The 14,929-nt window shown below is 45.8% G+C and overlaps 1 protein-coding gene across 1 annotated transcript in view; it reads right to left on the reverse strand.

Moving 5' to 3' along the window:
• LOC140407072 (protein phosphatase 1 regulatory subunit 21-like) overlaps window positions 1-7,383 on the reverse strand; it is a gene marked incomplete at its 3' end in the record, with an annotated part of 37,366 nt that extends 29,983 nt beyond the window's left edge. Inside the window, exons 1-2 of the mRNA XM_072494821.1 lie at window positions 6,825-7,383; window positions 3,983-4,051 (exon numbers count right to left, since the gene is read on the reverse strand). Coding sequence (XP_072350922.1) covers window positions 3,983-4,051; window positions 6,825-6,878 — 123 coding nt within the window. The remainder of the gene's footprint in view (window positions 1-3,982; window positions 4,052-6,824) is intronic.
• Between the last annotated feature and the right edge of the window lie 7,546 nt (window positions 7,384-14,929).

A 14,929-nucleotide genomic window follows, 5' to 3' on the forward strand; every position in this document is an offset into this window, starting at 1 on the left:
CACCCATCAAATGCTCAAGACTCCCACATGCCAAATGCAGATTTACCTCCTACAGCCTCTCCCAAAGAACAGCCTCCAAATCTTGCCTAATCTGGTTGTAGTTAGCCTTCCCCAATTAAGCACCTTAACCCTAGGACAACACTCGTCCTTTTCCATGACTATCCGAAAGCTTACCGAATTGTGGTCACTGTTCGCCGCATGTTGCCCCAGTGCAACTTTGATGACCTAGCCGGGCTCGTTCCCTAGTACGAAGTCCAGTATAGCCCCCTCTCTAGTCGGACTATCCACATTTTGTTCCAAAAAACCTCTTGGACACACTTACCAAATTCCTCACCATCCAGATCCCTATTCCGAAGGGATTTCCAGTCAATATGAGGAAAATTAAAGTCTCCCACTACAACTACCCTATTAGAACAAAGAAAAGTACAGCACAGGAACAGGCCCTTCGGCCCTCCAAGCCCGTGCCGACCATGCTGCCCGACTAAACTACAATCTTCTACACTTCCTGGGTCCATATCCCTCTATTCCCATCCTATTCATGTATTCGTCAAGATGCCCCTTAAATGTCACTATCGTCCCTGCTTCCACCACCTCCTCCGGTAGCGAGTTCCAGGCACCCACTACCCTCTGCGTAAAAAACTTACCTCGTACATCTACTCTAAACCTTGCCCCTCTCACCTTAAACCTATGCCCCCTAGTAATTGACCCCTCTACCCTGGGGAAAAGCCTCTGACTATCCACTCTGTCTATGCCCCTCATAATTTTGTAGACCTCTATCAGGTCGCCCCTCAACCTCCATCGTTCCCGTGAGAACAAACAGAGTTTATTCAACCGCTCCTCCTGGCTAATGCCCTCCATTCTAGGCAACATTCTGGTAAATCTCTTCTGCACCCTCTCTAAAGCCTCCACATCCTTCTGGTAGTGTGGCGACCAGAATTGAACACTATACTCCAAGTGTGGCCTAACTAAGGTTCTATACAGCTGCAACATGACTTGCCAATTCTTATACTCAATGCCCCGGCCAATGAAGGCAAACATTCTACATGAATCCAGAATCTGCTTAGATACCTGTTCTTCAACTTTCCGTGGGGTGTTGGGAGGCCTGTAGTATACCCCCATCATAGTGACTGCCCCCTTCCTGTTTCTGAGTTCTATCCACAGTGCCTTGTTACTTGATTATTCCATGGTGCCCTCCCTCTGTACAGCTGCGATATGTTCTCTAACCAGTATTGCAACTCCCCCATCTCGTTTACCTTCCTCCCTGTCTCGCCTAAAACACCACATCCTGGAATATTCAGCTGATCCAGCCAGTTCTCTCCCAATGTCTCTGATGCCTTTGAGGTTCCCCCCTCTCCACCAACTGAAAACAAGTAAAATTATTATTTAGCTTCCTGTAGGAAAAGTCAGTAGTACAAAGATGCTTATATATGAAAGTTCTTCCTGATTGTAATGGTTAACATAGTACAGGAGGGGCAGCATGGTGGCGCAGTGGGTTAGCCCTGCTGTCTCACGCCGCCGAGATCCCAGGTTCGATCCCGGCTCTGAGTCACTGTCTGTGTGGAGTTTGCAAATTCTCCCGTGTTTGCATGGGTTTCGCCCCCACAACCCAAAAAGATGTGCAGGCTAGGTGGATTGGCCACACTAAACTGCCCCTTAATTGGAAAAAATTAATTGGGTACTCAATTTCTTTTAAAAATAGTACAGGAGAAAATGCCCTCAAGGTTGCTTTAGCGCAAATTGATTAAAATGCAATAACTTGTATTTATATAACACATGTGCCTTTCTCAAGGTGCCTCACAGCAATGTCATAAAGCAAAATTAGACACTAAACCATGTAAGGTGGCATTAGGACAGATGACTAAAAGCTTGGTCAAAGAGGTAGGCTTGAAGGGGCGAAGATGGAGAGTTAGAATATTGAACAGTTTAGGGAGAGAATTTCAGAGCTTGGAGGTCAAACAGCTGAAGGAACAGACACTAATGGTGGAACAATTAAAATTGTTGACGCTCAATAGGCCAGAAGGAGAGGAGCACAGAAATCTCAGGTGGGTGTGGGGCTGCACAGGGTTGTAGAGATAGGGAGGTGGGAGGAATTTTAAAATCAAGATGTTGCTTGACCAGGAGCCAATGTGAGCACAGGGGCTTGGTGTGAGTAATGAGACGGACAGGAACGTTTTGGATAACCTCAAGTTTATAAAAGGGTAGAATGTGGGAGGCCAGATAGAAGTCATGTGCATTTACTCAACTTCTGGTCCATAAAGTACCAGGGTGAAAAAGGCGATGCTGTCCACATTACTTTCCCCAGAACAGTATTCATCACAAATATCTTTGTTCTAAAAATAATTTTAGTTCAGGATCTGACAAACAATAAGGAGGCTGCGGTCTAATTACAAAAATACATATTTACTATTTGGCAAGCATGACATTTTGCTACAAAATAGTGGGAATCTTGTGATCCATTCTTTTTGATACAACTTATTTCAGCAGTTAATTACTAGCTCCATGCCTACGAAACGAATCAAACCAGGTCTCCACCCATGATCCTCCACCAGCAAAGTTCTCATTCGCCGCTAGGCTGGCAGTAGCTGCCGGGGGTGAGGGAGGAGTGGCAAAACGGAAAAATAAAACAGTCATAAGAGACGGAGGTTGTTTTTTAACTAATTTACGAATGCAAGAAAGAATTGAAGAGCTACCAACAGTAACATTTTTCTACCAAGCAAGTCTGTTCAACTTTATGAATTTTCGGATTCAAGAAACACAGGAACAACATAACATAAGAACTAGGAACAGGAGTAGGCCATCTGGCCCCCAGAGCCTGCTCCGCCATTTAATGAGATCATGGCTGATCTTTGTGGATTCAGCTCCACTCTCCGGCCCGTACACCATATCCCCGAATCCCTTTATTCTTTAGAAAGGTATCTATCTTCTTAAAAACGTTTAAAGAAGGAGCCTCAACTGCTTCACTGGGCAAGGAATTCCAGAGATTCACAACCCTTTGGGTGAAGAAGTTCCTCCTACACTACGTCCTAAATCTACCTCCCCTTATTTTGAGGCTATGCCCCCTAGTTCTGCTTTCCCCGACCAGTGGAAACAACCTGCCCGCATCTATCCTATCTATTCCCTTCATAATTTTATATGTTTCAATAAGATCCCCCCGCATCCTTCTAAACTCCAATGAGTACAGTCCCAGTCTACTCAACCTCTCGTCATAATCTAATCCCCTCAACTCTGGGATCAACTTAGTGAATCTCCTCTGCACTCCCTCCAGTGCCAATATGTCCTTTCTCAGGTAAGGAGACCAAAACTGAACACAATACTCCAGATGTGGCCTCACCAACACCTTATACAATTGCAGCATAACCTCCCTAGTCTTGAACTCCATCCCTATAGCAATGAAAGATGCGGCCTCACCAACACCCTATACAAAAGGTATAACAACGGTTATGATGACACTAAAATCATTTTAAAAACTGTTTTTATTAGTGCCTTTCACAATAAGATCTCAAATAACAGTCAGGCAACCAGATAATTTGCATTAAGCTTTTGTATTGAATTCTTCCTGCTCCTTTCTGCCTCCCACATTGCCACCAACATTCATGAATGTATTTCTCAGGCAATTACTATATTTATAATTTGAATATAATTTACATCAGGTTAACCTGGACTTACTCAAGATCAGTTTCTGCTGTTAAGCGAGCCCAAAATTGCTGTATTTGCTATTTTCTCATTTACACAACTTCATCATTTTCTATAAAATCAGAGTCAGGAAGGTTCAACTAGAGGTTACAAAAAATGTAATAATACTATTGCATATGAGCAACTTTAACTACTGGAAATCTGCAACAAAACAATGCCTCTACTTAGATTTAAATGAAGGTGTATCATTTAGATCTAAAACAGCACCATTTTGTCCGGAAGACAGGACATTAAATATTGTAACATTACTGTATTTATATCTCAGCTATAAAGAGGCTCTTGACCATACCTTTAAAGATGTCCCTTGGCCTTGCTCATCCACAACAGCCTTCTTCAGCACTTGGTTCTGAGCTCGAAGCTGAAACATCAAGGTGAATATTTTATCACAGGAATTCTCAATGATAATTTTAGTTAACGTTAATTTAACAAGCTATAAATGTTATTTAATTGATTTTTTTTAGAAACAATGTGCTATAAAGCATTTTAGCATATCACGAGAATGTTGGAATAAAGTAACGGATTTCATTTCTCATTTAGCTGCCAATTCAAATTCTTGAAGATAAAAATCGATACATGCTATAAATGGTAGTGTTCACAAATAATTCCTTTGATCAGTAAAACGCAAAGAATATAAACGTTTCTGGCACAAAAACTACATCCATCTTTAATTAAACGTATTACTTGGCAAGGAATTTCATTTCTTCTCTCTTCTGTTTCAGCATTTTGTATCCATTCTCAAAATTGTTCAGAAGGTGGACAATCTTAAATATCTTTGAACTCTACATTTGAGCTGGCAATTAGGAACTGCACGATCACTATCCGAGAGTGGAACTGTGGTTTATGGGCAGCACAGAGGTTATCACTGTTGTTTCACAGCACCAGGGACCTGGGTTTGATTCCTGGTTTGGGTCACTGTGTGCGGAGTCTGCACGTTCTCCCCGTATCTGCATGGGTTTCCTCCGGGTGCTCCCGTTTCCTCCCACAAGTCCCGAAAGACGGGTTTGTTCGGTGAATTGGACATTCTAAATTCTCCCTCAGTGTACCCAAACAGTCGCCAGAGTGTGGGAACTTGGGGATTTTCACAGTAACTTCATTGCAATGTAAGCCTACTTGAGACACTAATAAAGATTATTATTGCCCCAATCCATCTTTTCTTCTTCTATAATGGGCAGGAAACAACCATTAAGCTCTTTCCAGTATTCTACCACTGTGGGAATAAAATCAAGAATTTGTCTTCAGAATAAACAACAAATCTAAAAGCCACCACAGCGCATAACATCTAATGCACCATGCCAAATGCATTTAACCAGCTACACAATGGACCAAGAGTATTTGAAGATTTAACAATAATGGTAAGATTTATTCAGCATCATGTTTTAAGAAACCACTTAACTTCCTGCCAAATAACCCCGGTATCCCAGAATTTGCATAATTCACACAAGTGGCAGCACGGTAGCACAGTGCCAGGGTCCCAGGTTCGATTCCCGGATTTTCACAGTAACTTCACTGCAGTGTTAATGTAAGCCTACTTGCGACAATAAAGATTATTTAACCCTTGATTTCTAGATAAGCACGGTGAGTATTAAATAAACTAATTCTTCCCGATGCACTATCATGGAGCAATGTTTAATGTATTTATACTAATATATAATGCATAATGTAACATTTAATTCAGTAAGAGTGGTTCTTGTTGAAGATCTCAAATTGTTTCCATCACCAACTACCCTATCACTGAGATCTGTAACTTCAACTGTGTGTTATATAGCACCTGAAGTTGAAGTAGTCCACGTCCAAATGTTGCAAGACCTGGACAATATCCTGGCTTGGACTTACAAGTAACATTCGTGCCGCACAAGTGCCAGGCAATTATCAAACCCAATGAGAAAATCTCACCATCGCACATGACATTCAATGGCATTACCTTCACCAATTCTCCCACTGTAAAAATCTTGAAGGTTACAATTGACCAGAAACTGAACTGGACCAACCATATAAATACTGTTGCCACGAGCAGGACAGAAGCTAGGAATCCTGTAGGAAGTAACTCACTTCCTGATTCACAAAAGCCTGTGGACCATCTACAAGGTACGTCAGGAGCATGATGTTCTACTTGCTTGGATGAATGCGGCTCTAACAATACTCAAGAAGCTCAACACAATCGAGGACGAGCAGTCTGCTTCACTGGCATGATATCCACAAATATTCTCTCCCTCCACCACAGAGACACAGTGGAAGCAATCAGCAGTGTACAAGGTCTACAAACTGCATTGCAGGAACTCACCAAGGCTCCTTAGACAGCACAATCTCTACCATCTAATAAAGTCAGCAGAGTCCCAGGTGACCATAGGCATCTTTCTCCTTTGAGGGGGAAGCAGACTGGTGGTGCTTGAACCCAAAGATCACCATACCTCAGGTGAGGGCAAGGTTGAGAAGCAGCCCTTCATGAAAAATACTCTGCCGTCAGGTTAATGGCAGCAGACGCATGGGAACATCATAATCTGAAAGTTCCCCTCCAAGCCTCACAAATTTGTGATTTTATCGCCATTTCACAAAGCCGAAATCCTTGAACTCCCTCCCTAGGTGCACCTATACCACACGGTCTGCAGCAGCTCATCACCACGTTCTCAAGGGAATTAGAGATAGGCAATCAATGTGGGAATGCCCACATCCCATGAATAACAAAAAAAACATAGCTGAAGACACACCCATGTTTCAAAAGGTGCTTTGACAGTTCCATACTAAAATATCATACTACAGGCATTACACAAGCCTGATTTCAAATGAAACGTTACAGACACACGTTAATCTGTTAATTTCTCTTGAGATACTGGATATTTCCAGCATTTAAATTTTGTACAAGGCTCCGAAGATTATAAACATACTTTAGTAGTGACTTATTATGAACAGCATGGTTTGCGATTTCCAGTTTTCAAACCAAAGTACCGCATGTGCATGAGGGGCAATCAACAAACCAAAATCAGATTCCGCAAATCACACACGCATTCCATAGTTCAAAGATGGTTAGAGCCGGAGGATGGCTTGCTCCATGACTGACAGCATTCCCAAAGTAAAATGGAGAAATAACGAAGGAAAACAACACAGAAATCAGCACAGCAGCCAAACAACCACACCTTGGAGTACTCCTGTGCAAGTTTCTGATACTTGGAATGCAAATCCGCGGCCATGGTCGGCAAGCGGCTGAAGGGAGGGTCGACGGTTGGTTGCAAGGGTCGGGCAGGGCCTGGCTCATCCCTCGGCGGGTCTGATGAGGGGGTGGGGGTGGTCCGGCGAGGGGGGGGGGAAGAGCTCGACGCCGTCTCGCACACGGACAGCGACGACAAAATAATTCTGGAAGAGCGAGAGGCAGTGACAGACCGCTTGCTTCTCCGACCTCTCCACCCTCCCTGCCAGCAACTAGCTGACTAGCCTTCGGCCCGTCCTACCCTCGGGTTGCCCCCTTCGGGCCAATTATCCGGACACAAAAGTGGACAAACACGGCTTCTGATATTCCTCTCCCGGGACACTGCAGCTTGCTTTGCCTCGGCCTGCGCCCAGCAACAACAACAAAATACAAGCGCGAAAGGGATTTATTCCCCCCCCGCGCAGCAGCCGCGTTCGGGCGGCAAATGGAGATCGCACTAAACGAAGCCGGTTGCCGGGCCCCACTTCAACCCTCCAGAGGGACGCACGCGCCACTTCCGGTCCCCGCGAGCCCCGCTTCAGGCGGGCCGACGCGGCGCAAACCGCCTCGACGTCACCGCGCCCGGCCCCGTCGCCACGGCAACGGCGGGGTCACGCGGGACGCGGCGGCGGCCTCCCACGTGACGGGACGGAAAGTGAGTCGGCATGGCAACGGTCGTGAGGCGAAGACTCCGGATCAATTCCGAGGGGAGCTGGAGCTCAAAGTGAGAGGAAATTAAACCGTCGGGAGTTTCGATAGAAAGGCCATCGGGGCAACAAGTGCGAATCCAAAAACAGCGAAATTGCTGGAAATGTGTAACAGGTAAGCCCACCTGTGAAAGAAGTCAAATGATTCCGTAAATCTTTACTAAATGCTGGTTGTGTTTTTATTGGGACAGATGTCACCGTTTAAAACATATATTTATTGTGTTCTACTTTCGATCTATCAAAACACTTGTAATTTATTCCCTGCGACAATGAGCAGCAACATCCTCAGTGCACAGCTTTGTGATCTGTTCTTTATCAGCCCTGGGTTTTCTTTGACTTCGCAAACATGGAGTCAGTGACATTGTAACAGTTGGAGGCAGGATAAAGGTCTCCACACTTCCTTGGTTACCCTGAATGCGATTTGTTGGTAAGAAATGAAAAAAACAAAGCAGGTCAGGCAGCATCTGTGGAGAGAGAAAGCAAGAGTTAATGTTTCAGGTCAATGGACCGTTCCTCTACACTGGAAAAAGTTAGATTTGTCGTTTAAAAAGTTAACATTTGCTGATGGGAACCTCTTCTTTTGAAAGTTAGCAAGATTTCTTGTTATGCTGGAACCTGTCCCATTTTTTTAATATACATTTGGAGTACCCAATTCTTTATTTTTCAATTAAGGAACAAATTAGCGTGGCCAATTCACCTACCCTGCACATCTTTTTGGGTTGTGGGGGTGAGACCCACGCAGACAGGGAGAGAATGTGCAAACTCCAAGCGGACAGTGACCTGGGCCAGGATCGAACCCGTGTTCTTGGCACAGTGAGGCAGCATTGTTAACCACTGCACCACCATGCTTCCCTTGGAACCTGTTACACTCAACCTTATTTAATTAGTTAAAATAAAGTTGTAGACCAAATAAAACTTTCAGGTGAGAGGTGTGATGGTTTAAGAGATACGACAGAATCACAACTCTGCAAAACTGACAATTGTCAATGTACAATTTGGGGTTATGACTGGAAATCACTATTAAGAATGCATTGTGACTGCGTGTAGGGTGACACGGTGCGCAGTGGTTAGCACTGCTGCATCACGAGGCCGAGGACCCGAGTCCAAAACTCTGTGAGCTCATCTCATTTGTATGTATAACTGCCACCAGGGATACATACAAAAGTTACATCCACGCCACAAACTTCAGGCCAGACCCAAACCTATCCAAAATTTCAAATAAATACCTCCACTCCACCCGATCGGAGGCCTTCTCTGCATCCATTCAAACAATAACCTCCGGCACCTGCCCTCCTGACGGAGTCATGCTCACATTTAATAGCCTCCTGATGTTGCGAGAGAACTGCCGGCCCTTTACAAAACCCTTTTGATCCTCAGAGACTAACCCTGGTACGCATCCTTCTATTCTCCCACCAAATACTTAGCCAGAACTTTCAAATCCGTATTCAACAATTAAATGGGCCTGGTATGACCCACACTCCAACAGATCCTTCCTCTTCTTCGGGATTAGTGTAATCGACCCCTGTGTCAACATCTCTGGCAACTCCCCCTTCTCCAACGTCTCACTAAACATCCCCAACAAATGCAGTGCCAACTCTGCCACAAACGCCTAATAAAACTCCGGTCCTGGGACCTTCCCTGACTTCATTCCCCGATACTATCAGTTACCTGGATGTGGAAGCATTTGAATGAGATTTACCAGGGTGTTGCCTGGTCTGGAGGGAAGATCTTATGAGGGAAGGCTGAGGGACTTGAGGTTATTTTCTTTAGAAGGAAGAAGGTTAAGAGGTGACTTAATTGAGGCATACAAGATGATCAGAGGAATAGATAGGGTGGACAGTGAGAGCCTTTTTCCGCGGATGGTGATGTCGAGCACAAGGGGACATAGCTTTAAATTGAGGGGTGATATATATAGGACAGATGTCAGAGGTAGGTTCTTTACTCAGAGAGTAGTAAGGGTGTGGAATGCCCTGCCTGTAACAGTAGTGGATTCGCCAACATTAAGGGCATTTAAATGGTCATTGGATAAACATATGGATGATAAGGGAATAGTGTAGATGGGCTTTAGAGTGGTTCCAAAGGTCGGCGCAACATCGAGGGCCGAAGGGCCTGTACTGCGCTGTAATGTTCTATGTTCTACCTCATTCAGTCCCAGTGGCTCTTTCAACACTTGCCTCTTCTCTTCCTCCAACCTTGGAAACTCCAATCCATCCAAAAACTGCCCCATATCCCCTTCCTCTCCACCCGGCTCAGCCCTATACAACTTCTCATAATACCCCCTATACACCTTGTTTATCCTCCCCGGCTCTGACACCACCTCCCATTTCTGTGTCCGCACCCTTAGAATTTCCCTAGACGCCGCCTACCTCCGCAGCTGGTGGACCAGCATATGGCTCGCCTTCTCTCCATACTCATATTGCACCCCCTTTGCCTCTGTAATTGCCCACTGCCTTTCCCGTCATCAACCTATCAAACTGCTCCTGCAACATCTTCCTCTTCGTCAACAGCTCTTCAGTGGGAACCCCCGAGTATCTCCTGTCCACCTCGAGTATCTCGTTCATTCTCCTCCCTCCTCCTCCTATTCCTGTGCGCCTTGAATGTGATAACCTCCCCTTGGACCACCTCCTTCAACGCCTCCCAGAAAGTGGCCACCAGTACATCCCCGTTCTATAAATCTCCATGTAATCCCAATCACTAGCCTCACCTTTTCGCAAAACCCCTTTTCTGCCAAAAGACCCAAATCCAGCCTCCATTCCAACCTCGACACCTGCCCCAAACCAAGCCTCACCTCCAGCCAATGCGGTGCATGATCTGAAATCACAATTCAGCATACTCCGCCCCCACAACCCCATCAGGACCGCTCGATTCACCACAAATAAATCAATTCTAGAGTACACATACATGTGTGAGAAGAAGGAATAGCCTCACTTGAATATGTCTGCGCCGGAGTATCCCAGGCGCGGTATCGAATGCCCGTGCCTGGGAGACCTCGCCGTGGCGCCGTTTAGCACTGGTTTTCACAAACGTGGACCAGGCGTAACGGCTCGGGGGGGGGGTCTCCCATGCAATCGGAGGCCCCTGGATGGTTGGGCTCTGGGCAGGGTGGTACCCTGGCATCCCTGTTGCCATCCAGGCACCTTGGCACTGCCAGCCTGCTACCCTGGTAGTGCCACCCTCTTTTTCTCTCCTTTTCTATTACTCATCCGTTGCTGGTTTCTAAAATTCTCTCATTCGTCTGGGGTATGACTAATCTTCATAGGATTGTACGCTTTTTTGTTCAGTTTGATAACAGGGCTCAAAACCTAGATAGCTCTAAAGTGACACTCAGTGGTCACAATCTGCAACAGAATCAGTGTCTTTGTATTCATTCACAGTATGCTATTTGGTGTGGAGATCTTGTGGCTTAGTGGTAGCGCCCCTACCCCAGGATCAGAACCTCTGGGTTCAGATGCCACTTCAAGACTTGATGGCCATGGAAGACACATTATGTGACCAAACAGCTTTATCATCATCCCAAAGCTGTGAAGCAACAATGCTGACCACTGTGCTACCGTGCCACCATTGTGCTACCGTGCTGCCAAACCATTGCATTATTTTGCCAAGGATAATGATGGACCTATCTAATACATTTCATGGTCAGTGTCCTCTGAAGACATGGTAGTTGGAGAAGGATACTATATGGTAGCTTTTTAATTTTCTTTTCCAATTTAGGGGCCATTTAGTGAAGTCTAACTTGCACATCTTTGGATTGTGGGGTTGAGACCTAGACATGGGGATAATGTGCAAACTCCACACGGACAGTGACCCGGGGCCAGGATCGAATATGGGTCCTTGGCGGCGTGAGGCAGCAGAGCTAACCATTGCGCCACCCATATGGTAGCTTTAGCAGGTGATATTTAATGACACCTACTGAAAACATTGCTGAGACACACCAACGGCACTGAAATTAAACATTGGCATTTCAATAGCATGTGACTACCCAGATGCCAGAACAACCTCCAAAACTACAGGTGGAATCAGCAGTAACAGACACTACCACTTCTCTGACAGTAGTCTGAATGAGATATGGAAGGGTTAAAAGGCCACCAGCCTGCCTGAACCTTTGAATTCAAAGAATAAAAAGGAGTTGGGGTCATGATAATGCAGTGATGAAGGACTTCCGGTAGCTGCCATGGAGTAAGTGGTCGCATATTTGGTGGCTCCGGCTCGTGATGGTCTTTTTGTGGCCTTTGCCCCAGTTTGTAGCAGGAATTTTGGAGGAAAAAGGCACAGAAGTGAGAGCAGAAGTGAGTGACCCCCAGTTTATGGAGCGGCGGACCAGAAGTGCCCGGATAATGCGGTGATGAAAATGTATGAAAGTAATAATAATGTAAGACATCAGGCAAACTATAATCACTTAAAATATATTGGGTGAAGACTTGTGGAAGGTGTAAGATAAAGATCTGGCATCTATAGGGTTAACACAGTGATAACCCTCACAGTGTCACTCTAGTGTTGGACGGAACCATATGTATCAGCAAACATGGAGGCAGCACCCATCTTGTGCCCTTTACTGTATATTTGTAAATAGTTCGAAGAGGAAATAAAAACTTGGGGTTAACCTACTTATGACGACAACAACTTCTTCAGACCTACCAAACTGTAACCAACACGCTAAGACTGTACCCGTCTCATATTTGTCTCCCCTTGGAAATTTGTTATCATCCTCCAATTACTTTATGATGAGATGCAAAATACGGTCCTCTCCAGCAGAACCACCACAGACTATGGGTGTGAATAAAAAGGACAAAAACAGAGACCCGTTTTGGGCGTGTTGAGCAGGGTGTTTCTCGGCGCTGCACCTTATTATGCAATGGCATTTGCGGTTTTTTGGCCTCGGCAAGGAACCCCCTGTCGAGGCTGCACTTACATCATTTCCTGCGCTGGTGAACTGAGCTTGCAGATTAGGGAGCCATTTTTTAAGGCCGCCCCAATCTTTCAATCCCTCTCAACCGCCTCCCCCCCCCACTGCCCCAATGTGCCTCTTACGGTCCTCCAGTACCACCCCCCCAACCCACTCTTATGAGCAAGGCACCCCGGGCCCATTCCAGGTAGTACCACCCAGACACCCTGGCAGTGCCAGGGTGGTGCTGCGAGGCTGCCTGGGTGGCAGTGCCAAGGTGTCCGGGTGCCAGCAGAAGTGCCAGGGTACCACCCCGCCCAGAGGCCGACCACCCGAGGGTCTCTAATGGTTTGGCGACCCCCTCAGCTGCTGTTAGGCATGGACCACTTTTGTGTGGACCAGTGCTAAACGACGCCTTAGCGAGGTCTCCCAGGCACGGCCGTTATGTCCTGGGCACCGGGAGAATCCGGCACAGGCATATTTAAATCAGCCGAATGGCTCGCTGGATGAAATCCAGATCGCGACATCTCACAAGACGTTTCAAGCATCGCGAGAGGCCTCTCACGAGATTCAATGGCCTTGTCGCATCACCAAGTCGGCGCGACGAGGCCGCTAAATCACACCCCATATCTCAGTGAAGTCTGGGGTCAGACAAGCTTGTGTCATTGCACCAACCCTCTTCTCCATGTTCTCTATTGCAATACTGTACACCTCACCTCCAGCAAATTACCCACAGGCGTGGAAATATTCCACAGAACAGATTGGAACCTGATCAAAGCTAAAATCGCTACAATCTCAGTCATTGAGCTTCAGTATGTAGTTTTTAAAAATAAATTTAGAGTACCCAATTCTTTTTTTCCAATTAAGGGGCAATTTAGAATGGCCAATCCACCTACCCTGCACATCTTTGGGTTGTGGGGGTGAAACCCACGCAAACACGGGGAGAATGTGCAAACTCCACACGGACAGTGACCCAGGGTCGGGATCGAACCTGGGACCTCAGCGCCGTGAGGCAGAGCTTCAGTGTGTAGTTGACACTTATGTATATGCTCACTCTGAAACTGAGCTTCAGGTCATTGTCAACTCCTCTCAAGCATGGGAGAAAACTACCCTTTCACTAAACACGTGGAAAAATAAAGTTCTCCTCCAACCAGCTCCCTAAGCACAACATCTTCCCACCATTGATTAAGGTTCAGGGCAAAATCCTGTGGTCTATTTTCTGTATCTTGGGAGCCCCTATTTGACATTGACAAACCAATTCTCCATCACCTCCTATGAACCAAGTTAGCCTTCAGCCGGCTGAGGAATAGAGTATTTGAGGACCAGGATCTCAAACCTGAGACTAAGGTCATGGTTTACTGGGCAGCAGTGATCCCTGTGCTCCAGTGTGCTTCAGAGACTTGGACAACCTACAGCCAGCACCTCAAAGTACTGGAGAAGCACCACCAGTGCAAGATCCTCCTAATCTGGTGGCACGAAAGACGGTCCAACCACACATCCTTTCCCAAGTTTATTATCAAAGTGTTACTTCACTCAAAACCAGCTCCTTGAGAAGGACATGTTGTACGTATACCTGACACCAGCAACTGTTCCACTTTGAACTCCATGGGGACAATGGAAACACTTTAGGGATATCCATGGAGAGATCAAACATCCCTGCTGACTCATCGGAGTGCCTGGCTTGTGACCAAGCAAAATGGAGAAGATTAATTTGGGAAGGCACTAAACACATGGAGGGACCTTGTCACAAGCACACAGAGAACAAAGACGAGGCATCAAGGTGTGCACAATCTTCCAAACAACTCATCTACCCAACCTTTGGAGCACCACCGAAACTGCGGCAAAATCTGCATATCACTCATTGGACTTATCAGTCATTTGAGAACCCATCGAACCCGAGTGGATGTTAGTCATCTCAATTCTGTGAGACTGCCAAAGAAGAAGGATTTTATGCCCTTGTTTTGATTTGGCTTGATCGGGTTAATTATGTGGCAGTCTTGGCACAGTGTTAACCTGTTGATTTCTGAATCTAGAGCCTTGAGTGCATTATCTAGGTAGACAATTCAATGTAGTATTGAGAGACTTTTAGAGGTGTCATCCTTTGGATGAAATGTTAAACTGAGACTCCATCTCCCCTCAGATGCATCTGAACTATCCCATTGCACTGTCCCGAGAAGGAAAGGGAAGTCATCCAGCATCCTGCCCAAAATTTAACTCTGAATCAACACCACAAATGCAAATGGTCTGGTCATTTATCACATTGTTGTTTGAGGGGACGTGCTTTGTGTGGAGTGGCTGCCACATTTATCTATTTGACCACAGCTGTAAAGTACCTAATTAGCTGTGAAGTGATCTGAGATATCCTTCCAGTGTGATGATGCTATATAATTGGAGGCTCAATTTAACTTCCTGTACTGTATAAGGATGTATCACTAGATGGCACTCTAACTGCAATTCTGACTACTT

The sequence above is a fragment of the Scyliorhinus torazame genome, unplaced genomic scaffold, assembly GCF_047496885.1.
Source record: "Scyliorhinus torazame isolate Kashiwa2021f unplaced genomic scaffold, sScyTor2.1 scaffold_1152, whole genome shotgun sequence".
In the NCBI taxonomy this organism is placed as follows: domain Eukaryota; kingdom Metazoa; phylum Chordata; class Chondrichthyes; order Carcharhiniformes; family Scyliorhinidae; genus Scyliorhinus; species Scyliorhinus torazame.